The following is a 25,527-nucleotide window of genomic DNA, read 5'->3' on the forward strand; positions in this document are numbered from 1 at the left end:
AGAAGCTGCTAGGGGTTCTGGGAGTTGTAGTACAACAACATCTGAGCTGCTGCAGGGCGGCATCACTATGCAGAGGGATTTCCATTGAGAAGGCAGTTAGTGACCTCAACTGTTTGGGGACAGCAGAGCAGAATTATGTGTCACTGTGTTTGTGGGAACGCTATAAAATGTAAACAAAAAAAGGAATAACAAGAAATACAAAAACAGTTTGATGGGGACCCCCTGCTCCCAGCTAAGGAAGGAATATTGGGTTGGATACAGTTTGTCAGTGGTGCCTGCATGTCACACAATATATAGGACAAGCGTTTCTCTCACTTACAGCTGCAAATAATATTCACACCCTATTCACCACCTTTGCTCCATAAATTTTGTAAATATGTCTTAAAGGTACTGCCCCCTCAGCTCCATAGAATGCAAGGTCTTTGACAGCCAGACTCTGACCCATAAGGCTTGGAAAAGCCACCCCCCCGCAGTGCAGAAACAGTCCCTCCCCTACTGAACCTACAAGTGCCAGACCCCCCCCCCAACTGAGCCTACAAGAGCCAGTCCCTCCCCTACGGAGCCTAAAAGAGCCAGTCCCTCCCCTACGGAGCCTAAAAGAGCCAGTCCCTCCCCTACGGAGCCTAAAAGAGCCAGTCCCTCCCCTACGGAGCCTAAAAGAGCCAGTCCCTCCCCTACGGAGCCTAAAAGAGCCAGTCCCTCCCCTACGGAGCCTACAAGAGCCAGTCCCTCCCCTACGGAGCCTACAAGAGCCAGTCCCTCCCCTACGGAGCCTACAAGAGCCAGTCCCTCCCCCACTGAGCCTACAAGAGCCAGTCCCTCCCCTACTGAGCCTACAAGAGCCAGTCCCTCCCCTACTGAGCCTACAAGAGCCAGTCCCTCCCCTACGGAGCCTAAAAGAGCCAGTCCCTCCCCTACTGAACCTACAAGAGCCAGAACCCCCCCAACTGAGCCTACAAGAGTCAGTCCCTCCCTACGGAGCCTAAAAGAGCCAGTCCCTCCCCTACTGAACCTACAAGAGCCAGTCCCTCCCCCACTGAGCCTACAAGAGCCAGTCCCTCCCCTACGGAGCCTAAAAGAGCCAGTCCCTCCCCTACTGAACCTACAAGAGCCAGACCCCCCCCCCCCCAACTGAGCCTACAAGAGCCAGTCCCTCCCCTACGGAGCTTACAAGAGCCAGAACCCCCCCCCCCCCCAACTGAGCCTACAAGAGCCAGTCCCTCCCCTACGGAGCCTAAAAGAGCCAGTCCCTCCCCTACGGAGCCTAAAAGAGCCAGTCCCTCCCCTACTGAACCTACAAGAGCCAGACCCCCCCCAACTGAGCCTACAAGAGCCAGTCCCTCCCCTACGGAGCCTACAAGAGCCAGTCCCTCCCCTACTGAACCTACAAGAGCCAGTCCCTCCCCCCACTGAGCCTACAAGAGCCAGTCCCTCCCCTACTGAGCCTACAAGAGCCAGTCCCTCCCAGCCAATAAAAAGGGTGTCCTAGAGGTGTCAGCCAATAAAAAGGGAGTCCTAGAAGTGTCAGCCAATAAAAAGGGAGTCCTAGAAGTGTCAGCCAATAAAAAGGGAGTCCTAGAGGTGTCAGCCAATAAAAAGGGAGTCCTAGAGGTGTCAGCCAATAAAAAGGGAGTCCTAGAGGTGTCAGCCAATTAAAAAGGGAGTCCTAGAGGTGTCAGCCAATAAAAAGGGAGTCCTAGAGGTGTCAGCCAATAAAAAGGGAGTCCTAGAGGTGTCAGCCAATAAAAAGGGTGTCCTAGAGGTGTCAGCCAATAAAAAGGGTGTCCTAGAGGTGTCAGCCAATAAAAAGGGTGTCCTAGAGGTGTCAGCCAATAAAAAAGGGTGTTCTAGAGGTGTCAGCCAATAAAAAGGGTGTCCTAGAGGTGTCAGTCAATAAAAAAGGTGTCCTAGAGGTGACAGCCCAGACATAAGGAGCCCAGTAGGCGGCAGCCAATATACAGGCTCCCCTACAACTGCCAGTCCCTGTATAAATCCCCAGTACGAGTCAGTCCCCTATTGGATTGGGAAGTGGAGCTGTTCCAGCTGGCGCCCCGCTCTCAACATGTCATTGCAGTGACGCAGAGCGAGAGAGAGCGGAGAGCGACATGAGGAGGGAAGGGGTAGGAGACCTCTCACCTTGCTCTCCGTGTCCCCGAAACTTGGTAGCGAAGAGCAGCAGCACAGCCAGTAACAACGCCGCTACGATGTACAACACGGGGTCCATAGTTACACGTCACGTTGCACGTCACGCCTCCGGCGACTAACTAACGCGCAACGGACCCGCCCATTCACCGCGCAGCCAATCACTCGCTAGTTTGGAAGAAACCAAATAGAATGCAGAGGGGTGATGTCACATCTGACTTCCGTACATAACTCGTGCGAGATAACTGTCGGATTCGCTGTAACCTTTTCATAACAAGTGTCATACGAATGTATCTTTCATAATAAACCGTCATCCTAAATAGACTCCTCGGGTTTCTATCCAAAATAACTCCCCCTTTTAGTCAAACTGGTGGGGGTTTCCCATTGGTTCTACGTTTGCAGGAAAGTTTTCATTAGAAAATGGAGCGGTCGGGCAGAAATCTGGTGCTGAACTTATAGAGCCGCCCGCCTGCTTTTTTTCTCTTGTAGTTTCCTCGTCTGTTTCAATGTGTCAATTACATTTCCCATGAATGATCTATTTACACATATTATTATTTCTTCATTAAATTCTGCCTCTCCAAAACCTGCTGCTTCTCCTTTGTGAGGTATTAGGGCCTTAAATTATGTTTTTGGAATTTTTTGCCCTAAGATTATGCCCCCCCAGCTCTGCCCCCAAACTCTTTGTATTTCAGCTAGGGTTGCCACCTAGCTGGTAAAATACCTGCCGACGCCGGTATTACAAATTTACCGGCAATGTAGCTGCCGGTAAATTTGTAATACAATTAAAAAGAGCCCTCGGCCTGCCCCCAATCCCCTTGAACTTACCTTACCGTGGCGCGGCCCCGCCCCCTTTAACGTCACGCCCACCCCCTTTGACGTCACGCCCCGCCCATTTGCATCCCCCCTATGTGTAGGGGCCCCTATGGGTTAATGTGCCCTGCAGCTTTAAGGCCCCACCTTTTTCTTCGAGTGATCTGCCAGGAGAGGTGTGACAGCTTCCTGCTACACTGCACTATAGTGAGTGTAAGGAGTAGCCTCTTCCTCTTTCGCCTCTGGATGCTGATCCAGCTGGATGTGCTCAGAGGGGCTGAGTACAGAAGGCCCAGAAGAAGTCATGTGTCCAAGTCGGGGACCAGGAAACCCCGTGAATGAGGAATAGAAAGTGGCAGGTGTAGCTCCCTGTAATAGTACACTGTAGGAGTGTAAGATAGTCAGGGTTGAGCTAAAAAGAGCAGTTCTGAGCTCCAACATAGGAGTGATAGATTGGAGGTATCTTTCCCAGGCCATATTGCCTGTAGTATAGGGATCCCAGCGGAGAGGGAATCAGGAGAGATGATTGCCCTGAGGTTGATACAGAGACACTACTGGAATATGTCGCAGAGGTGAAGTGGGATACCTGCCAAGTCTGTCCCCAGGGAGTGTCAGCCTGTGTCTGCTCTAGGTGACCCTGCCTGCAGATCTGTGTAAACTCTCTATATGCTGTTGCCTCAACTCCTGCGTGAGTGATGTCACTTGCCTCGTGCATAATTCAATAAACCTTGTTCTTGTTCTATTAAGAACCTCCTGGCGCCCAAGTCTTTTGTTGTATGCACAGTAGCCTATGGGAGTTTTAGTTACACTACACCACACCTTTAATCTTCCATATAGCGAAGGCCCTAGCCTGAAGTGTTAGAGTCACGTGTAACCCATGCTCTAGTGCACTAGCTGGTGAATTAACCCAGTATGGCCCAAATAGGTGTTACATTTGGCGCCCAACGTGGGGCTCGATTCCCTAAAACCAGGCTGTGCATTGTTTTGTTCAAATCGTACGAAGGGATGTACGAATTTGTCGAAGTGTACGAATGGATCGTATGAATTTTTCGAAGCGGATGAACGGAACGTACGAATTCTTCGAATTTCCTTCGAAGTATATAGCTGTTTTTCCTTTGCAGTGACCATTGTTACCAGGTATGCCTCAGGGAGGATACCAGAAGTAGATGTGATGGTACTGTAAGTTTGATATGTGTTGGGGATGTTAAACCATTGTCGGGACGAAATGGATTTTACCCCTGGGTGAATGTAGGGCCCTATAGGGTTAATAGGCCCTATAGAGAGTTAATCTTTTCATTCTTTCTTTGGGTTATTGGGTAAGAGACCCTGTAGTAGAATAATAACCTTTAGCATTATTGGCTGAGAGGTGTAATGACACTCCCCTGCTACACTGCTATATAGTGTGTGTAGGGAGTGGCCACTTCCTCTTTGGCCTGTGGATGCTGATCCAACTGGGTGTGCTCTGGGGAGCCTGGGTACAGCTAGGCCCATGTGCTTTGGAGAAGAAGTCGGGGACCAGCAAACCTCGTGAATGAGGAATAGTTACACTAGGGCAGACTTGTCATAGTCTTTCTAGGAGAGAAAGGAAGAGAGGTGAGAGAGAAAATCCTCCCCTCATTCCACAGGGTAGCCGTTTTTTTTGCGGGTACCTGACCTGCTGCAGGACTCTTCCTCAAACAAATGATTTTATTAGGACAGAAAGTTCATAGAGAAATTAAGACTGGTAAACAGGTCACTGGGAGTCAAAATAGTCCCTGGCATTACAAGCACAGAGAGGCCCCCTGCCCGCTCAATAAATAATCACTTTCTATGGCATCTTACAGCAGCCCCTCTGGCGTTTGCCAGAACTCACAGATTGCCAGTCCGGGCCTGTCGGTATGTATTCCAAAAAGTGGGAACCCTAATAGCACACACAAAATGCCACACAAAAAGGATATTACTGCTGCTCTAGGTAAGGTCTCCGGATGAAAAAGTGAAATCTGTGGAGTCCTGAAAATTTTGACCACTTCCCTTGATGACACCCACTCAATGTGGAACACAGTTCATGTAATAAAAAAACAGAAAATAATGGGGTGACCAGTGAGACAAATCTGTTGACATACTTGTTGTACTTGAACTTGAAGATGCCATGGGTTGGACTGGGCCAACGGGATATAGGCTAAAACCCAAGTGGGTCCCAGCTAGTGTAGCCACCTGGTCGGTATTTTACTGGAAAAAATGGCACTTGATCCCAATGTTATTCATTTTTTTTTTAATTTAAAGTTTTTATTTATGCATTTTAACATTACAGCAGAGAATAAAGACAGTAGAAAAGAACCATCATATATTGCATTGACCAACTATACATGAGTGCATATGCTAGGTATTTTGTGCTGACACTTGATAGGAATAGCTCAGTGGGTGGGGTTATCATAGCTGTAGGAGCTGGGGGCCCAGTGGGATCACTGTAAAGAGGGGAAAGCTCATGCTCCTAATCAATCAGGACATACATCGGGGTTCACATCAAGCCAGGGTGTCCAAATCTGTACGAACTTCTCCGGGCAGCCTCGGCTTTCATAGGTCAATTTAATCAAGGGGAGCATTTTGTAAATCAGTTGGATCCGTAACTGCTTCTTGGGTGATTGAGGGGCCATCCATTTAGTCATCAGCAGTTTATCATAAAATAATAGGGCATGGAATAGCAGCCTGGACTTGTTGAGAGGTATAATTTTGTCTACCAGCCCCAGTACACAGATTTCTGGCGTGCATGGGCCTGGGAAGGCCAGTTCCTCAGCCATATATTTCACAATGGAGGCCCAAAAAGACCGGATCTGAGGACACGACCAGGTCATATGGAGGAAGCCCGCTTCACCCTCCCCACATTTAGGCCAGATGGCCCCTGGATTTCTGTCCATTTTCTCCAATTTGCTAGGTGTGATATAAATTTGATGCAGAAATTTAAGTTGAATAAGTTTGTCTTTCAAGGCAATCAGGCCAGAGTAAACCGATTCCTTAGCCTCCTCCCATGTCTCGTCTGTTAGTGACGGAAGAATAGATTGCCACTTGGGCAAGGCCTTGTCAAATGGAGTAGTGCCCGTTTTGAGCAGTGCTTTATATATCCTGGAAGTCAGTTTTGTGCGCTGTGGATTTCTAAGGACTAGTTCGAAAGGGGAGTGACAGCGTTAGATCTGAAAATTGGGAGCGAAATGCGTGGGAAACTGCATGTTCACTAAAAGCTCCCCTAGTATCTTAATGCCCCGGTGAGGCCAGTAGCTAAAGTCTTGCAAGTCTCTGAGATGAGTAAGGTTACTGTTCAACCAAAGTGGCAAGAAGGGGGAAAGGATGGGAGGGTTGCACTGTAGTACCTTGCCTGCAGCTTTTCAAGCTTTGAAGGGGGTTGTGATAGTGGATGGTAGTCTAGTATAGTCAGAAAGGCATCTATAGGGAAGATTTCGAATCCCTGCCCATGAGTCCACCAGGGTTGCCAAGGGGACCATTCCCGGATCCTCATCCTGTAGGTGGAACCAGGTATGGATATGGTAGAGTTGGCCGGCCAGAAAGTATAAATGCAGATGCGGGAGTGCCAGACCACCATGTTCTACAGGGGCTGTCAGGCTTTTCCAGGACAAGCGAGGAGATTTATTGGCCCAAAGGAAGGATGTAAGCGTTGACATGATCTGGGCGAAGAATTTTTGGGGAACCCATACCAGTGAGTTATGCAATCGGTACAGCAGCTTCGGAAGGAAGATCATTTTGTAGAGATTCACTCTCCCCCAAAGAGTCATCGGTAAAGGGGTCCATCTGGCAGGGGCCAATTTGAGCTGTTGTTGAAGGGGATCCAAATTATCAGCCATGTAACGTGAGGTCTGAAGGGAGATCACTATGCCTAGATATTTAAAACTTGTGACCCATGGTATCCCATTTACTTCCGGAGGGGGGGGCTGGGATTGGGTCAATCTGCAAAAGGATTGACTTGGATTTATTCATTTTAAGGCCTGAATAAACGCCAAATTGATCCAAAGTTGCAAGTGCTGCTTTAAGAGAATCATACGGGTCCGCTAGAAATAACAGGAGGTTGTTGGCGTAGAGGGACAGTTTATCTTCTAACGGTCCCCGTCTTAGACCCAGCACCTGGTTAGACTGTCGTATAAGAATTGCTACAGGCTTGATGGCCAGGGCGAAGAGGAGGGGAGATAGGGGGCAGCCCTGCCATGTTCCTCTGGCTAATGGGAATGGAATCCCAATGTTATTAATAGGGAAAAAAGATAAATATATAGGAAGGCCGGTATTTTTTTCCTCCCTGCTCTGAGCCAGGCGCTCTTCCCAAATGCCCAATCACAACCACACTAACAGGAACATGGTGCACAGGTGTGTGCAGGTGCAGTGGGAATCATTTCTGTTCCTGATGACAGCTCTCAGATCTGGTCAGCACCCCTCTGCCTACTGCAGAATTCAGTCACTGTGCCCTGTCCAACCCATTTGCCCAGAATTTGACATCTTATCTACAAAAAAACAAACAAATCCTTCTCAATTAAGGAAACCCCTTACCTTACCAAATAGCATACCTTTCCGATTACCTTACTAACCACCTTACCTTACTAATTACCTTAGCATACCGATTAACTTACCTCACCAATTACCTTAGCATAACGATTAACTTACCTTACCGATTACCTTACTGATTACCTTATTGATTACCTTACCAATTACCTTAACTTACTGATGACCTTATTGATTACCTTAACGACGATTACCTTACCTTACTAATTATCTTACAGATTACTTTACCTTACCAATTACCTTACTGATTATGTTACCAGTTACCTTATCGATTATGTTACTGATTATGTTACAGATTACCTAACCGTACCAATTACTTTACCTTATCGATTACCTTATAGAGGCAGGGAGGTGCGGGACTGGCCGGGTGCTAGACAGGGAGATGCTGGAGGGAGAATTGCTGGACAGTTAAAGGGGTTGTTCACACAACAATTTGAAAATGTTCGCCATTATTTATTCTGTGTGTTAATTATTTCGATTTTTGGGAAGCAGGCCTTCACTTTGGAATTTCAACAGCTGTCTGCTTGCTTGTTTCCAAATTAACCATTAATCAGCACTTGGTAAATCCCTGAAAAAAAATAATGCAGGTGGCAAGACAATAAAAAATGAGACACTCTCTGCCCACTTTTTGATGTGTGCCAATTGACTTTCAACCCCTCTTTGGGACGATTTATCTAAACCCATGATATGAATGCTTTTTAATGTCAACATGGGGACTAGTGTACATCCCCCTAAACTGATGCCAGTGTTACCCATGGACAGTAGCTGGAATATATATACATAGAATGTGCTTGTACCATCTTATGACTTTTACTTTTCCCTCTTTTACTTTGTGGCCTTTGAATCCTCTTCTCTGTCTAATTCGCTGTTATTGTTTCTCCTTTCTGTGGCTGATGATACAGTAACAGAACCAGCATGAATGTGCCGCAGAAGTAACAGCGAATGTGGGTATGAGGCATGTTCATCCTAGATTAGCCAGATTCTAATGTGCAGAACTATAACTCACCCGCACATGCAGGCAATTGATTTGGATGGTCTTTTTTTTATTGTGCAGGGGTCTAACCCTATAGACATTGGAAATAGCGGAAAAGCCCCTGGATGTGCCTATTATTACTGCTTATTGTACTGGCAGATGGAATCAGGATCAGACTGGGCCAGCGGGACACACAGGAAAAATCTGGTGGGCCCTACTGACCCAGACCCACTATTGCTGATGCCCCCGACCACCATCTCTGTTCCTGATTGTAACCACAGGAAGGAAAAAGTTACACACGGGGGGGGGGGCTGCGGCTGGGGGCCAGGCGGGTGTGTGAGGGCCCCTGAAGAAGTAGCCAACGGTGGACCCCAGTCCGACACTGAATGAAATTCACTTGCCTCGCAATGAATTGTGAAGTTGGGTGAACAGAGAGATTTGAGGGCCTATTTATTAAGTTATGTAAAACGAAATTCTCCAAAAAGGTGTTAAAAGCTGTGAAAAATAAATGCTGAATTTCGCAAGGTGTGTTTTATTTTATGCTGTGCAAACTCCAGATTTTTGCCGCCATTATTTTAACACCGATTCAGTCCTTTGCAAGTAAATTCCGTAGGGAAGCACCAAAGTTCAAGGTGGGGGACTTAGTATGGTTGTCTACAAAGAACATCAAGCTGAGGGTTCCCTCTCCCAAATTGGGTCCCAGGTTCATTGGTCCATACCCCATCATTGCTATAATCAATCCATCCTCTGTATGTCTTCAATTACCCGCTAATTTTAAAATTTCTAACTCATTCCATGTTTCTCTCTTAAAACCTGCCACTAATGTTCGTCACTTGTCTGTTCCGCCCCCAGTGTTGGTTGAAGGTCAGCCTGAATATGAGATCCAAGAGTTCCTCGATTTCCGTCTTGTGCGAGGTAAGCTACAATACCTTACTAGGTGGAAGGGCTTTGGTCCTGAGGAGTCTTGGGTGACAGTTGAAGAGATCAAGGCTGACCGCCTCAGGAAACTATTCCACACCAAATTTCCTGGTAAACCTGGGGGTCCAGTGGCCCCCCCTAGAGAGGGGGTAATGTAATAACTTACCCTGGTAGAGGTGTTGGGGGTCGGCGGGGACGCCCGCCGCACTCCAAGCGGGGACGCCCGCAGGGTTCTTTGGCGCCTAGGGCGGGCGCCGCGTCTGGTTGTGTCTTAAAGGCGCAGGTGCGCTGACGTATGACGTCAGTGTGCAAAGGTGCGAATTTCAAATGTACAGTTTATGCATTGCCCGTGATAGGATATTGTTTCCTGGTGCTTCTGAGCCTTGTGCTATATTCTGAACCTGTTTGATTCCTGTTTTTGACCCCTGCCTGGCTATTTTGACTATTCTGACTTCTGGATTCTGACCTTTGCCTGATAACGTTTATTCTCTGCCTGCCTCGACCCGGCCTGATCTGACTACTCTTGATTTGCCTAACGCCTTGTACTATGATCTTCTGTCCAAAGACTTTGCTTTACTGTCGTGCCCCTCTGCCTATCCAGAACCCATTATCTTGCACCTCTCGTTTAAGTCCAGGTGGCATCCAAGTAAGCCGAGGGCTCCTCCCGAGGCCCAAAGGCATTTACACTACTGGTGAAGCACAAGCCGAGACCAGGGTGCCTGGTGTTTGTTCTGGTGTTGGGTGCCGACCGTGACACAAATCTTTCCGTAATTTGGATCTTCATACCTTAAGTCTACTAGAAAACCATGTAAACATTAAAGTGGACCTGTCTCCCAGACACACAAATCTGTATAACAAAAGCCCTTTTCAAATTAAACATGAAATCCAATTTCTATTTTTTATTAAAGCATTCATAACTGTTGTAAGCTCATTTAAAAATCTCAGCTGTCAATCAAATATTGTCTGCCCCTCCTCTATGCCCTGGGCATAGAGGTGGGGCAGACAATTACTTTCACTTTCCATTCAGCACTTCCTACATGTCACTGCTCTCCCCACATTTCCCCAGTTCTCTTCACCATTTAACTGTGTAACCAGGACATGGGGATGGACATCAGGTCCCCCATTCTGGTGCACAAACAAGATTTTGAGATGATAAAGGGCTTGTCTTAATTAGTGTTCAAAAAATGGCTCCTGCCTACTTGCTATAATTATTAATTCCCAGGTGGAAGAAAACAAGATTAAAATAATTTATATAGTGTAATTAAAGTTAATTTTGCTTGACTAATGTGATGAAATAGGATTTTGAATAATTTTTTTGGGTGACGGGTCCCCTTTAAATAAACCCAATAGGCTGGTTTTGCCTCCAATAAGGATTAATTATATCTTAGTTGGGGTCAAGTACAAGCTAATGTTTTATTATTACACAACAGCATCGGACTGGCCCGGCGGGATACCAGATGAGCCCCGGCCCTCATGGGCCACCGCCGGGCCAGACCTCCTCTCCCTATCTCCTGGTCCTAAAAAAAAAAAAAAACAATTTGCGGCGCATCACTGTGCGGCTATGTGTGTGCATGCGGCTTCTTGTGCGCATGTTTGGCTTCCTGCGCTCTTGTGCACCGTCGCGTTTGGGGGGGGGGTCCGGAGGGGAGCCCGGGACAGGCCCCCCAGTCTGACCCTGGAAATCATTTTAAAAGACTTGTATTATTTCGATAAAAAATTATGAGAGAAGACCTTTTCCGTAATTTGGAGCTTTCTGTGCATTGGGTTTCCGGATACCGGATCCCATAACTTTTTGGATGTTTTTTTTTTTTTTGCGCAATTCTGATAACAGTGAAATGGGTGATTCAAACATCAGTCAGGACTCACAATGCATTATAAATGTTATTTTATTTACAGTATTTATTGACATATAATAGACTTGAGTTCTCTCTTCCTTGGAGTCTCCGAGTCAAGTCCCTGCAAAATAGAAAAGAGCCCTATATCAGTATCTACATATATATATATATATATATATATATATATATATATATATATATATATATATATACTGTATAAATACAAAGCATATATTGTAAATGTTGATCTATTGTTTTTAAATAATACTAATTATGTGCATAGAGGCAAAGATAATATCTACTATATCTAATGGTGAAACTACCAGCAAAATAAAAGACCTTAGAATGTGGAAACATGTGATAAGAAGACTCAGCAATGATCATTATACCAAAAGGAATTTCTAGACACTTACAAAGAAGAATGTCTGTTCTATAACTGTCGCTTTATTCATCAGGCAGCAGGAACATTCTGGAATACCCAGTCGTGGTCGTAGAGGCCTGCGGGGCCCTGTGTAAGAATTACATGGGCCCCCCCACCCTCCTCCCTATGCAGGCAGCTTAGCACCGTGGCCTCCAGAAGTCGACGATATTTACACCACTGAGTATCAGACGATTACAATTCCCACTTGCTCGGTCTCTCTGAGACTCCTCCGGTATAAGGAACAATGAACATGGGCTTAATTCTCTTTCTTCTTAGAGCCTCCCAGTCCATTCCCTGTAAAATAGGAAAGAGACCTTTATTAGAATTATCCTATATCCACAGCATGCAACCTTCTAGTAACCTTCTAGTAACCTTCTAGTAATTCTATGCATGCAAAAGCAAAATCTACTCTATTTAATAGTAAAACAGCTAGAAAAACAATACAGAATGACAGAATGAGATGGCACAAACAACCATCATAAAACCTGAGGACTTTCCCAACACTTACAAAGAAGAACGGCCGTTCCATAACTGCTTGCGCTCCTGCCACGGTCGATCCCAGGCGCAATTCGGGAGTTTTAGTCAGCAGCTGCACAAAAAGAAATAATTAGTTCTCACTCCAGCCTTTAAACATTACATTTTTGGCTACCTAATTATATTAGAAACATTTTATTATTTTGTACGGCCTGTCTATTTATCCAGTTCTTTATTATTACACTCAACTGTTCCTTTAAATATATAGTGTATGTTGATAAAATGAATATTATTCCAGTAACTTACTCCTTGTAGTATGTCTCGGACATGCGCCGGCATGGTTAGTGGATATTTGGGCATTTCGTAGATAATTGTTAATTGTATCTCATCACTATCGTCTCCGTAAAATGGCCACTGTAAATGTAGAAAAGACATCGATTAGAAATCAGGTTCTAAAGCAACAACAGAAGTCTGGAATAGAATAGATCCCCCCGTTGATTCTATTAATGATGCTTCACACTTACCTGTGCGAAAATCATCTCATAGATGATGACACCTAAGGCCCACCAGTCCACAGACCTGGTATAACAAGTGTCCGTTAACAGTTCAGGGGCCATATACACGTCAGTGCCGCAAATGTCGTACAATTTATCTCGGAAGCCTTTGCCTTCAATAAAGAAAAAAAAAAGTTAGTGGAGACTTCTATAATGAATGACCACACAGTGGTTGCCATACACAATAAATAGTTTCTTTATAAAATGTTAGGCCAGGGAATCTTACCAGTGATGCTTAGTCCATAATCTGAAATTTGCGGATAGCCTCTCTTATCCAACAAGATGTTTCCAGGCTTTAAATCTCTGCAAAAAAAAATAATAATAATAAAAATAATACAAGGGAAAGTGCAAATACGCATTCAATTAAATACCCGCAAATAAGATCTAATTCCAATATATTCCCGCTGATGTGTCATTAAACAGTAAGTGATTGGCTGCTCCAGGGCTGGCTATGGTTCCTGCAAGTACATATCTATAGACCCAGTATAAAATAGACTTATTATTTCAGTGGCACAGATCTATGCATTGCCGACCCCGTTTACACATCATTAACACTACTCCCAGCCAAGTTCCACTGAGCCCTGTCCCTTTTATAAGGTATATAAATAGTATCACACCCTGTGAGCCAGTTTTAGCCCAATGCTCTTAAAGGAGAAGGAAACCCAGTCGGCGCAAAAACCCTCCCCCCCGTGTGTTGCTTCCCCTCCCTCCTCCCCCCCGGCCTACCTGTCCCGCTGCTTAAAGGAGAAGGAAACCCAGTCGGCGCAAAAACCCTCCCCTCCTCCCGTGTGTTGCTTCCCCTCCCTCCTCCCCCCCGGCCTACCTGTCCCGCTGGGCAAATGCCCCTAACTTGTTACTTACCCTTCTGCGCAGGTCCAGTCCACGGAGTCCACCGACGCCATCTTCTTCCACGCGATCTTCTTCCTGCTTTGACCGGCGTTTTGGCGCATGCGCAGTAGGAGCATTTCGCCGGTACGGATCTATTGTGCATGTGCCAAAAGTCACAAAGTTTTTACTTCGTGACTTTTGGCGCATGCGCAGTAGATCGTACCGGTGAAATGCTCCTACTGCGCATGCGCCGGTCAAAGCAGGAAGAAGATCGCATGGAAGAAGATGGCGTCGGTGAACTCCGTAGACTGGACCTGCGCAGAAGGGTAAGTAAGAAGTTAGGGGCATTTGCCCAGCGGGACGGGTAGGCCGGGAGGGAGGAGGGAGGGGAAGCAACACACGGGAGGGGGGGAGGGTTTTTGCGCTGACTAGGTTTCCTTTTCCTGTAAAGGCAACATCCCCATTCTCCCACTTTCAAATGCCAGTCCTAAGGAGTAATTTGCTCTTTCTGGCTTGAAACTGTATATACAAATTTTAATCAGCACTTACCTATGGACAATTCCGTGTTCATGCAAGAATTTCAGACCTAGCACAATGCAGGCGGCATAAAATCTGCAAATACAAAAAAGGAAAATGAATTATTTTCCCCACCAAACTTATGATAACAGAGACATAATTTAGTACAACATTCTCTGTATTTTTATATTCAGTTTTACACCCATGGTACTTACCTAATGCATTCCATTGGTAGGTCGTACTTATTGATAAGAGAGAACAGGTCACCTCCCGTGGCAAAGTCCATAACCAAGCACTCGTTGCAGTTGGTCTCAAAGGAAGTGATTAAGCCAAGCAGGAACGGAGCTTTTTTCCGCTTAACCAATTGCATTATCTGCTTTTCTCTCTTAATGCTGAAAAAGAAAACATTAGAAAATGATCTTACACGGCTGGGCGGAATGATATTTTAAGAAAGAGAGATATTATGTGATGACTATCTTTTTATCTTTTGGGCTAGTGCCAAAGTGAAAATTTGCCCAGAGCTAGAAAATAAGTCCCAGTTTGTTTCTTCTATAGTGAAGCATCTAAAGACAGCTCTACAGAAGTTTTTGAAAGAACTAATTGTTAATAATAATAATCATAGTAATAATAGACCAAAAAGTTCATTGTGTTCTTGCTTTATAGCAGCTCTTCTCCCATAGGGGCACTAGACAGGGGTCAAACTATTTTCTTATCATCTTCCAAACTTACTCTTCAGCAGCTTTAGGATCTGATGTCTCCTTGGATATGGCCTTTATGGCAACCTTCTTCTTTGTATATTTGTGCTTTGCCAGAAACACCTGCAATAAAGAAAGAGGTATCTTAAGTAACCCTGATTTTATTCCTTCATTTCAACGTCTTCTTATGATTCATATTATGGTCTTCCCAAAGCCCTAACTCACCTTTCCGAAATGTCCTTCTCCCAGCACAGAAAGAAGGTCAAAGTCTTCTCTGCTTGACTTTGATATGGAAGGAGTTCTACCTCTGACCATCTAAAGAAGAAAACAAAACAGTGTTACTTGGGATTGATCAGAGTCAGTGTCAGGTTTAGGTTGGAGGCAATAGATCAACATACAGTAAATTGTACCACAGTTCAATATTTGCTTTCTAACCTGTAGGACATTAATTAATACCAATTGTTGATGAAAACGAATTGCGACGAGTTACCGCTGCTTCATTTTTCTGTATGGCCAATAGGGTGGGTGTCTATTAGTGCAGCAGCTGAAATGATTGAGCCACTATCATTCTGCAGAACTGCACTTTTATATATTTTTAAGGACAAGTTAAACGTTTGGTCAAAGGCGAGCCCTAAACATAAACTGATAACTGGCTGGTAGCACAACAACTGGATGCCCACCACTGGGCCACTCATATAATAGTATTGTAGCTTGTTCCCCATAACATGCTTTAAAGTAGTGATCCCCAACCAGTAGTAACATGTTGCTCTCCAACCCCTTGGATGTTGCTCCCAGTGGCCTCAAAGCAGGAGCTTATTTTTGAATTCCAGGCTTGGAGGCAAGTTTTAGTTGTATAAAAAAACAGATGCACTGCCAAACAGAGTCTCAATGTAGGTTGACAATCCACATAGGGGCTACCAAATGGCCAATCACAGCCCTTATTTGGCACCCCAAGAACATTTTTCATGCTAGTGTTGCTCCCCAACTCCTTTTACTTCTGAATGTTGCTCACGGGTTCAAAAGGTTGGGAAACACTGAGGATAATAAGTGAACTTACCGCCCTTTGATTTCCTGGGCAAGTGGGATCCTGTATCTGATCTGTAACATTTGCCAAAGTATGTAATGCCTGTTCAAGACAATATACTCGTTCTGAAGAATCTGAAATAAATGTAAAAACAACATATAAACACCACAGCAGCAGGTTACCATGTAACGAAAGGAAATATATATATATATATATATATGTCTGTGCCAAAAAACAAATTGAGACAAGGAATCTCCAATACGTCACCTGAAGATGTTTTGTTCCTTTCAGGCAGTTGAAATGTGACACTTTTTCTTTGAGAACCACTTGGTAAACTTGGATCCTTAAAGCTTGAGCCATTAGACTTTTTTCCATGACTGGAAACCTGTAGATAAAATATAATAAGTTATTTAAGAGAAAAAAGTGTATAATGTGCTTACAGTATATATACAGAATAATATGTCTCTGAACTTACCTCCTCTTCACTCTCGCTTGACTCTGGTTCTCTACTTTCTGGAGGTTCCACTTGTGTTAATTTTGGTCTCACTTCAACCTTTATAGTCATAGGAGGTTCCACATCACTTGAACCACTGGACAAGTATTCTTCACTGGACTCCTGTAAATAGATTGAATAATAATTAGAAACATAAAATTGTGCTTAGCCCTTTAGCAATCAACAATACTTTGGGTAAATCAGTACTTCTGGCTACAAAAGGCCAAAGACATGAAAGCTACTTCCTTAGTAGTGAAAATGTTGCCAAATATAAGCAATCGTTAGGGTTCTATTTATTAAGCCTCAGTTTTTCTGGTCGAGTTTTTAAGGAGGAAAATCTGAAGCTGAAAATTTGGAGCAAAAATAATTAGAATTTTTGGAGATTTATTATGCTCCAAAGCTCTAAAAATCCAAATATAAAAATACTCCAGCTAAAACCTGTCAAAGTCATGTAAACGTCAATGACAGATGCCCCTTTTACAATTGGAAGATGTTTTTTGCCTTCATGATTTTTTAGGGTTTTGGTCTGTGTGATGCTGGTTTTCGTTCAAAAATCTCAAAAAAACTCTTGGTTTTTGAGTGACAATTCCAAAAAGTCGTACGATTCAAAATAATGCCCGATTTTGGCGAGAATTTTCCCACGCATAGAATTTTCATTTTGATTTTTTTAGTAAATTAAGCCAGATCGTGGTTTTACTAAATACCACCTTAGTGGTAGAAGAAATAAACATGTACTAAAAGAACATTTAGGAGGTTATTTATCAAAGGTTGAATTTTAGAGTATTGTGAGGTTTTTATACCACGAATGAACTCACAAACTCGATTTTTTTCTAATTTAAGTAAAAATTTGAATCAGTGAATTTGAGTTGAACAGATTAATTGAGTTTTTGTTTTTTTGACTGTAAACCTGGAGATATGATATAATAAGTTATTTAAAATAAATAAAGTATAAAATGTGCTTAGTTATACAGAATAATGTGTCTCTGAACTTACCTCCTCTTCACTCTCACTTGACTCGGGTTCTGTACTTTCTGGAGGTTCCACTTGTGTTAATTTTGGTTTCACGTCAACCTCTACAGTCATAGGAGGTTCCACATCACTTGAACCACTGGACAAGTATTCTTCACTGGACTCCTGTAAATAGATTGAATAATAATTAGAAACATAAAATTGTGCTTAGCCCTTTAGCAATCAACAATACTTTGGGTAAATCAGTACTTCTGGCTACAAAATGCCAAAGACATGAAAACTACTTCCTTAGTAGTAAAAATGTAGCCAAATATAAGCAATATTTAGGGTCCTATTTATTAAGCCTCTAATTTTCACAAGTTTTTAAAGGGGAAAATCTGAATATTTAGAGCAAAAAAAATTGAATTTTTGGAGTTTTATTATGCTCCAAAGCTTCTAGAAATCCGAATATAAAAATACTCCAGCTAAAACCTGTCAAAGTCATGTAGATGTCAATGACAGATGCCCCTTTTACAATTGGAAGATGTTTTTTGCCTTCATGATTTTTTTTAGGATTTTGGGCTGTGCGATGCTGGTTTTCCATAGAAAGTCCCCAAACTCATGGTTTTTGAGTGGCAATTCGAAAAAGTTGTACGTTTCAAAATGTTTTAATTTTTTCTAATTTAAGTAAAAACTTTAATCAGTGAATTTGGGTTGAACAACCTGAAAATTCAAATCAATTGAGTTTTCATCAGGAAAAAAACTCAAATCACTAGAATTAATCGAGTTTTTGAGCAAACCCACCAAAAAAACCTCAAACATCATGAAGGCTATTAACATCTTCAAACGGTCGAAGGGACCTCTGCCATAGAATTTTTTGGGAAAACTCAACTTGATCTTTGATAAATAGCCATCTTATAGTTTACTTTATAAGGCTTCCATAAATAATATTTGTTTTCTTTACCAACCCATGTACTATTCTGTCAGATTATTTATAATTCGTTTTTTAACTTGATTTAGGGAAGTATGCAATATTTTTTTGTATTATATTTTTTTTAAAGCCATATTATGAAGAAAGGTCTGCTATCAGTATAAATTGATAATAGATAGAAGGCAAATTACTTACAGAAGAAGAATCCAGGAGAGTTAGAAGGTTGAATCGCTCAGCCAAATCTGCAATTTCCTCATCATCTTCATCTGGCCAACTCAGTAGACTTAGAAGGCTCAGTCTATCAGGCTCTTCCTGCATGGAGGATTAAAAAACAAAATATGAGTGCAATGAATATTATTGCCTTGTGGTTAAAGTGAAAAAAATACCATTATTGGCAAAGAAAAGCTGATGTTTAAGATATAATACACTTACAGAAGGCCAACTCAGGAGACTTAGCAGGCTGAGTCTTTCAGGCTCTTCATCTGGATCTTCTGTTTCCTCTTCCTGCATGAGGAATGAAAAAGATTGTATGAGTAGAATAAATATTATTAGATACACCTTGTATAGGCGCAAGGAATGTCGGGGTGGTCTGCATAGCCCATACAGGCTAGAGTGGTGACCCCAGTGGGTTCTCCAGCATAAGGGGTTAATGTCAAGGAGGCAGGTAACTCTGCTCCTGGTATCACCCCGGTGTCAGTGCAAAGTCTGACAGCAGAAATCTAGACATAGTCTCACTAGAGAGTAGATGGACATTCCTCCAGAAAGCAGGACACCTAAAAAACTGATTGAAATGGCTACTGTGCAGGGGTGAAGCCGGACGGGCTGATCATTTTTTATCTAAGTGACCTGCCTGGAGGGTGGAGTTTTACCCCATATGTTCCCTGTGTCCCCTAAGACGATATATTAAGGTATAACACTTACAGAAGGCCAACTCAGGAGACTTAGAAGGCTCAGTCTTTTAGGCTCTTCATCTGGATCTTCAGTTTCCTCTTCCTGTATGAGGAATAAAAAAGATTGAATGAATATTATTAGGTAACATTGTGTTTAGGTTGAGAAATAACATCAGGTGAAACAGAAAACCTGATATATCAAGTTGTAATACTTACAGAAGGCCAACTCAGGAGACTTAGAAGGCTGAGTCTATCGGCCTCTTTATCCAGATCTTCTGTTTCCTCTTCCTGTATGAGGAATAAAAAAGATTGAATGAATATTATTAGGTAACATTGTGCTTAGGTTGAGAAATAACATCAAGGGGCCCATTCACTAAGCTCGAGTGTAGGAATAGAGGAAAATAGAGGAAAAAAAATTCGATTTTCAAATGTTTTTTATGGCTACTTCGACCATCGAATTGGCTACTTCGACCTTCGACTACGACCTTCGAATCGAACGATTCGAACTAAAAATCATTCGAATATTCGACCATTCGATAATCGAAGTACTGTCTCTTTAAAAATTTCTTCGACCCCCTAGTTCGCCACCTAAAACCTACCGAGGCCAATGTTAGCCTGTGGGGAAGGTCCCCATAGGCTTCCTAACACTTTTCTGATCGAAGGATAATCCTTTGATCGATGGATTAAAATCCTTCGATCGTTCAATCGAACGAATTGCGCAAAATCCTTCGACTTCGATATTCGAAGCTGAAGGATTTTAATTCGGCAGTCGAATATCGAGGGTTAATTAACCCTCGATATTCGACCAAGGTAAATGTGCCCCCAAGTGTAACAGAAAACCTGATATATCAAGTTGTAACACTTACAGAAGGCCAACTCAGGAGACTTAGAAGGCTCAGTCTTTTAGGCTCTTCATCTGGATCTTCAGTTTCCTCTTCCTGTATGAGGAATAAAAAAGATTGAATGAATATTATTAGGTAACATTGTGTTTAGGTTGAGAAATAACATCAGGTGAAACAGAAAACCTGATTTATCAAGTTGTAATACTCACAGAAGGCCAACTCAGGAGACTTAGAAGGCTGAGTCTATCGGCCTCTTTATCCAGATCTTCTGTTTCCTCTTCCTGTATGAGGAATAAAAAAGATTGAATGAATATTATTAGGTAACATTGTGGCAGACTTCTTTGTTACTATAATAAACATTTCATGGGAAAATCTTTACAATAAATATAAAATTAGAACCTATATCAAGGCATAATACAGAAGACCAATTCAGAAGACTTAATAGGCTTAACCTATCAGGCTCTGAATCTGCAATGATGTAAAATCATAATGATTAATGATTGACTTCTACGCAGCTTTGATTAAGCATTTCTGACTTTAACCAAAAGCATGTGTCCCATTTTGCACTGCTTGTTCTAATTCCTGAAACAATGTAGCCTGAGCCAGTTCTCCTCCATCACAGACAGACATGTTACCCGGCTTCTGCTACGTTGTTTCACAAGTCAGAACCACCAGTACAAAGAGATTCAAAAGAGATTTACATTTTTGCTTCAAAGAACTTTGCACATATATAAAGAACTTTCAGGGGGTTATTTATCAAAGTTCGAATGCAAAAAAAACGATAAAAGATTCAAGGGTTTTTTTACTATAAAATCCAAATTCCTAGGGGGTTATTTACTAAACTCCAAATGCAAAAATATTAAACGCAGAGGATGGAAAAGTCTGAATCTAAAAATCCAGCATTTCAGACCTGCTGAGGTTGCATATAAGTCAATGGGAGAAGCCCCAATGATTTATCATGTGCGCTGGGTTTTTGGCAATACCTGAATATTTCGGATTTTTCTAGCAAAATTCAGACTTTTAGGGTGAAACTTTTTTAGACCATAGAACTTTAATAAATCTCTAAAAATTCTTCGTTTTTATTTTTTTGCTCTTAAAACTTCGAATTATTCAAGGTTCGGATATTTGGACCTTGATAAATAACCCCCTTAATATTTCCTAGCAAAGTATCACAAAAATCCAACTATTTCCAACTATCTGAACGAAAAATTTAGACGTTTCAAGAAAAAGCCCAAAAAAAAAAAAAATCATATGATTCGAGAAAAATGCAGAAAAAATGAATTGATCGAATTTTTCCCCGATTCGATTAAATCATGGATTCTTATTTGGTTTGGACTAAAATATCAGAAAAATTCGGATTTTGATAAATAACCCCAAATCTCAGTATTTCTAAGTTAGAAATCTGAGCAACTCCAAATTCCCCAATGGGCTGTATTTGTGAAGAAATAAGCCTGAAAGGTCGCGCAAACTTCGGAGCTTTCCAGAAAACAACGGTTTTTCATCAGAGTTTTCTGAGTTTTTTGCGCAGAAACCCCAAAATCATCGATATTGGTACGGACATCACCCCAGACACTGGGACCTTCCCCATTGGCTTATGTAGGACCTTAAGAGCTTTTAGATGTCGGGATTTCGGATTCGGACTTTAATAAATCTTGAAAAATTTGTAGTTTTTTTTGCTCCTAAAACTACGAATTATTCAAGATTCGGACCTTGATAAATATCCCCCTTAATATTTCTTAGCAAAGTGTTTGCAATGAATAAAGAGTCATAAGAGACATATCAAAGTCAATACTTACATCAGACCAGTTAAGGTGACTGGTCTGGGCAACTGCATTTTGCTCTTCATCAGAGGAATCTTCAGGACATTCTGGAGACGTTGAAGTATCTGTAAAGCACAAGCCGAGGGATATTATTAATTAGTATAGAAGCTGACACCCATAACCAAAATATTTCCAGTTTATTTCCTATTTTTGGGTGGTGATAAGACATTTTGATGAGCAGAGAATGACAGATACTCTACCTGGACTTCCCACAGCTTCTTTCACCAGTATATTGGAGACACATGGGCCTTCACTCATGTCCGTGGAAGTTGCAGTAGGATTTTCGGCCTCTTCCTCATCACTCCATTCGGTCAATTCTAGAACTGGAGTTTCGATGGGAATTTCAGATTCGTTGCTTGAAGTTGCAATGGGATTTCCAATCCTTTCCTCATTGGTCAATTCTTCAGCATGGAATAAGAAGTCCTTCCCCTGTGTCATCTCTTTCTTGTGACCAATCTCCTGGGGTGCAGCAACATCATCATGGCTACTGGACTCCTAGAATTAAAAGGAACATAGTAACATAATTATACAGGCATGGGACCTGTTATCCAGAATGCTCAGGACCTGGAGTTTTCCAGGATTATGGATCTTTCCGTAATTTGGATCATCATACTTGTACTAGAAATCATGTAAACATGAAATAAAGCCAATAGGCTGGTTTTGCTTCCAATAAGGATTAATTATATCTTAGTTGGGATCAAGTACAAGCTGCTGTTACACAGAAAAAGGAAATCATTTGTAAAAATTTGGATTATTTCGATATAATGGAGTTTATGGGAGACGGCCTTTCTATAATTCAGAGCTGTCTGGATAACGGGTTTCCGGATAACGGATCCCATCCCTTAAATAATAAAAAAAATTAAATATACATACACATACATATACTGTATGAACATGTGATTTTTACAGAACATAACAAATATTAAACGTAGCAAAACAGAGAGGGACTAGTGGTGTGTGGGCCGCCCCGACACCCACGGGTTTACCCTGGGGTCGGGCGGGTTCGGGCCGACCTCACACCTCCTTTTGCGGGTTGGCGGACGTCCACCTTGCACTGCCGGCTTCCGACCTCGCCTTCCTTTTTTATAGACGTGCGCCTGATCGGCCCGCCCCTTTTGTGACATCATAGTGGGGCGGCACAGGTCTATATATGGAAGCTGGAAGTCGGGCTCAGTGGGCGCAGGTGGAGGGAGGGTGGATAAGGGTCAGGTAAGGGTCAGGTTTTACCATCACCATCACCATCAGGGGGGACCCAAACACAGTAAAAAATCCCTAAGGACAGAGTAAGTATGAGAAATAGTGATGGGCGAATAAATTAGTCTGGCACGAATTTGCGGCAAATTTCTGCGTTTCATTGCCGGCCAATAAATTCGCGAATCTCCCGCGAAAAATGTGCCGGTAAAAACTCTGCATCAATTTCCAATTTTTTTCGTGAAAACATTCAAATTGCTAGATTTTTCGTGAAAACGTGCAAATTGCTCGATTTTAGTGAAAACAGTTGAATTGCTCGATTATTCCGTGAAAATGTTCTAATTGCTCGATTTTATAGTGAAAACGTTCGAATTGCTCGATTTTAGTGAAAACAGTTGAATTGCTCGATTGTTCTGTGAAAATGTTCTAATTGCTCAATTTTATAGTGAAAACGTTCGAATTGCTCAATTTTATAGTGAAAACGTTCGAATTGCTCGTTTTTTTATGAAAACTTTAGAATTTCCTGATTATTTTGTGAACTTTAGAATTTCACGTTTATAACGGGAGAAATTCGCCCATCACTAATGAGAAACAAAATAAAGGTTAAACGACACGTGCTCCAGTGTTTACTTACAGTTTCATTACTATTCAAGGGATGAACCTATAAAAAAAAGGAGAAAATAAAGTTAAAATCTATTTGTTGATTGGGAGAACATAATAAATAAATGTAGGAGTAGAAAGAATGGACTTTAGATCAATGAGTCTTTGACACTGGTAAAAATGTCAGTACAGGGTTAATTACAAAGTGAAAAAGGGAATGTATAATGTAATGAAATACGGGCGACCACCTTTTGATTATACCATATTTTATGTGACTACTTTGTGAGAGCCCAGTGAAAGCTCAGTAGTTGAGGAACTGCACAACTAAACATTTCCAGGTCTGATCACCTACAAGTCCTGGTGCCGACAAGGAGTTTGATCATAAGGGATTGGGCCATTGATTATTTCTTCTATAGGCCCAGACCAAATACATATCTGTCTCGTGTGCTGTTAGATTTATATATGGGAACCATTTGGGGCCAATAGAATTAAAGAATTATTAAAAAGAGAAGCCAAATGGATTTGTTTATTGGAAACACTAGAACCCCTGAACCGTGAATACGACTTACACCCCATTTTTAGGGTAAGTCCACCCTGGGCATTTTGGGGAGATTTGGTTGCCTGGCGACTAATCGCCTCGTCTTTGCGCCGACCAATCTCCCCAAACGCCTTCCCTGACTCTGCACCGGCTTAAAATCAAAAACAGCGGCGCTAATCACACGTTCTCTGAAGTCGCCCAAAGTTGCCTCGCAAGGAAACTTCAGGCGACTTCGGAAAAAGAATCGCCGCGTGTGATTAGCGCCGGCGTTTTTTTCATTTTAGTCGGCGCAGAGTGAGGGAAGGCGTTTGGGAGATTGGTCGGCGCAAAGACGAGGCGATTAGTCGCCAGGCAACCAAATCTCCCCAAAACGCCCAGTGTGGCCTGACCCTTAGAGGATATCCAATATATTTTTGGTGAAAATTTTAATTTAGGTTGTTTTTAACGTTTGTATTTTATATTTTATCTTTTTCAGATTGTGGATTGATTTGTGAGGATTATCATAACAAATATATAAGGATTAAGTGACTGAGTCAGAAGTAGGAACCTAAATGTAACTAAAAACGATAAGTGATACAATTGTGATTCTTTGTTGAATTGTTGGGAAAGTTATACATTGTAGCCCTGAGATGGCGCCGTTTGAGAAAGTATAAATTGTAACACAGTAAGGGGCAGATTTATCAAAAGTCAAGGTGAATTTTCAAATTAAAAAAAAAAAATCGAATTTAGAGCTATTTTTGTGTATTTTGACTAGGGAATAGTCCAAATTCAAATCGAATTTGAATAAGAAAATTAGAATATCAAAATTTATCATGTACCGTCAACAAATTCGACTTTGACCATTCGCCATCTAAAACCTGCCGAATTGCTGTTTTAGCCTATGTTTTTTTTGGGAAAAACTTTGAATTGAATTAGATCGAATGCGCTATTAATTTTGATTCGTACGATTCGAATTTGGCCAAACACGGACCTATTCGACTTTATTTCAGTTGTTCTATTTGAATTCATATTTCAAAGTTTTTCAAATTCGAAATTCGACCCTTGATAAATATGCCCCAAAGGGGGCATAATTCGAATTTCGAGCTATTTTTGTGTACTAGTGAATAAACCAAATTCTATTCGAATTTGCAAAAAATTCAAAAATTCAAATATGTACTGTCTCTTTAAAAATTCGACTTTGACCATTCACCATCTAAAACCTGCCAAATTGCTGTTTTAGCCTATGGGGGACCTCCTAGAACCCATTTGGAGTCAATGGGTGGACTTTAAAAAAATCTAAAAAAAATTTGGCAAAAACTTTGAATCGAATTCGATCGAATTTGTTATTCATTCGATTCGAACTATTTGAATTCGGCCGAATACACTTATTCGACCGAAAACGGACCTACTTGACCCAAAAAATTTTGACTTAATTTCGGTTGGTCTTTTTGAATTCGAATTTTGAAGTTTTTTCCAATTAGAAATTCGACCCTTGATAAATATGCCCCTAAATGTATCAGGAACTTGAAAAAGGGCTGGAAGCGCCCGAAACGTTGTATTGTTGCA

At 42.2% G+C, this 25,527-nt stretch overlaps 1 protein-coding gene across 2 annotated transcripts in view; it reads right to left on the reverse strand.

The window, feature by feature from the left end:
* Window positions 1–2,294, reverse strand: part of ddrgk1.L (DDRGK domain containing 1 L homeolog) — a 42,174-nt gene extending 39,880 nt beyond the window's left edge. For both annotated transcript variants that reach the window (XM_018227137.2, XM_018227132.2), the window contains exon 1: window positions 2,137–2,294. In XM_018227137.2, coding sequence (XP_018082626.1) covers window positions 2,137–2,224 — 88 coding nt within the window. In that variant the 5' untranslated portion in view covers window positions 2,225–2,294. The remainder of the gene's footprint in view (window positions 1–2,136) is intronic.
* Between the last annotated feature and the right edge of the window lie 23,233 nt (window positions 2,295–25,527).

Source organism: Xenopus laevis, chromosome 1L, assembly GCF_017654675.1.
Source record: "Xenopus laevis strain J_2021 chromosome 1L, Xenopus_laevis_v10.1, whole genome shotgun sequence".
Classification (NCBI taxonomy): Eukaryota; Metazoa; Chordata; class Amphibia; order Anura; family Pipidae; genus Xenopus; species Xenopus laevis.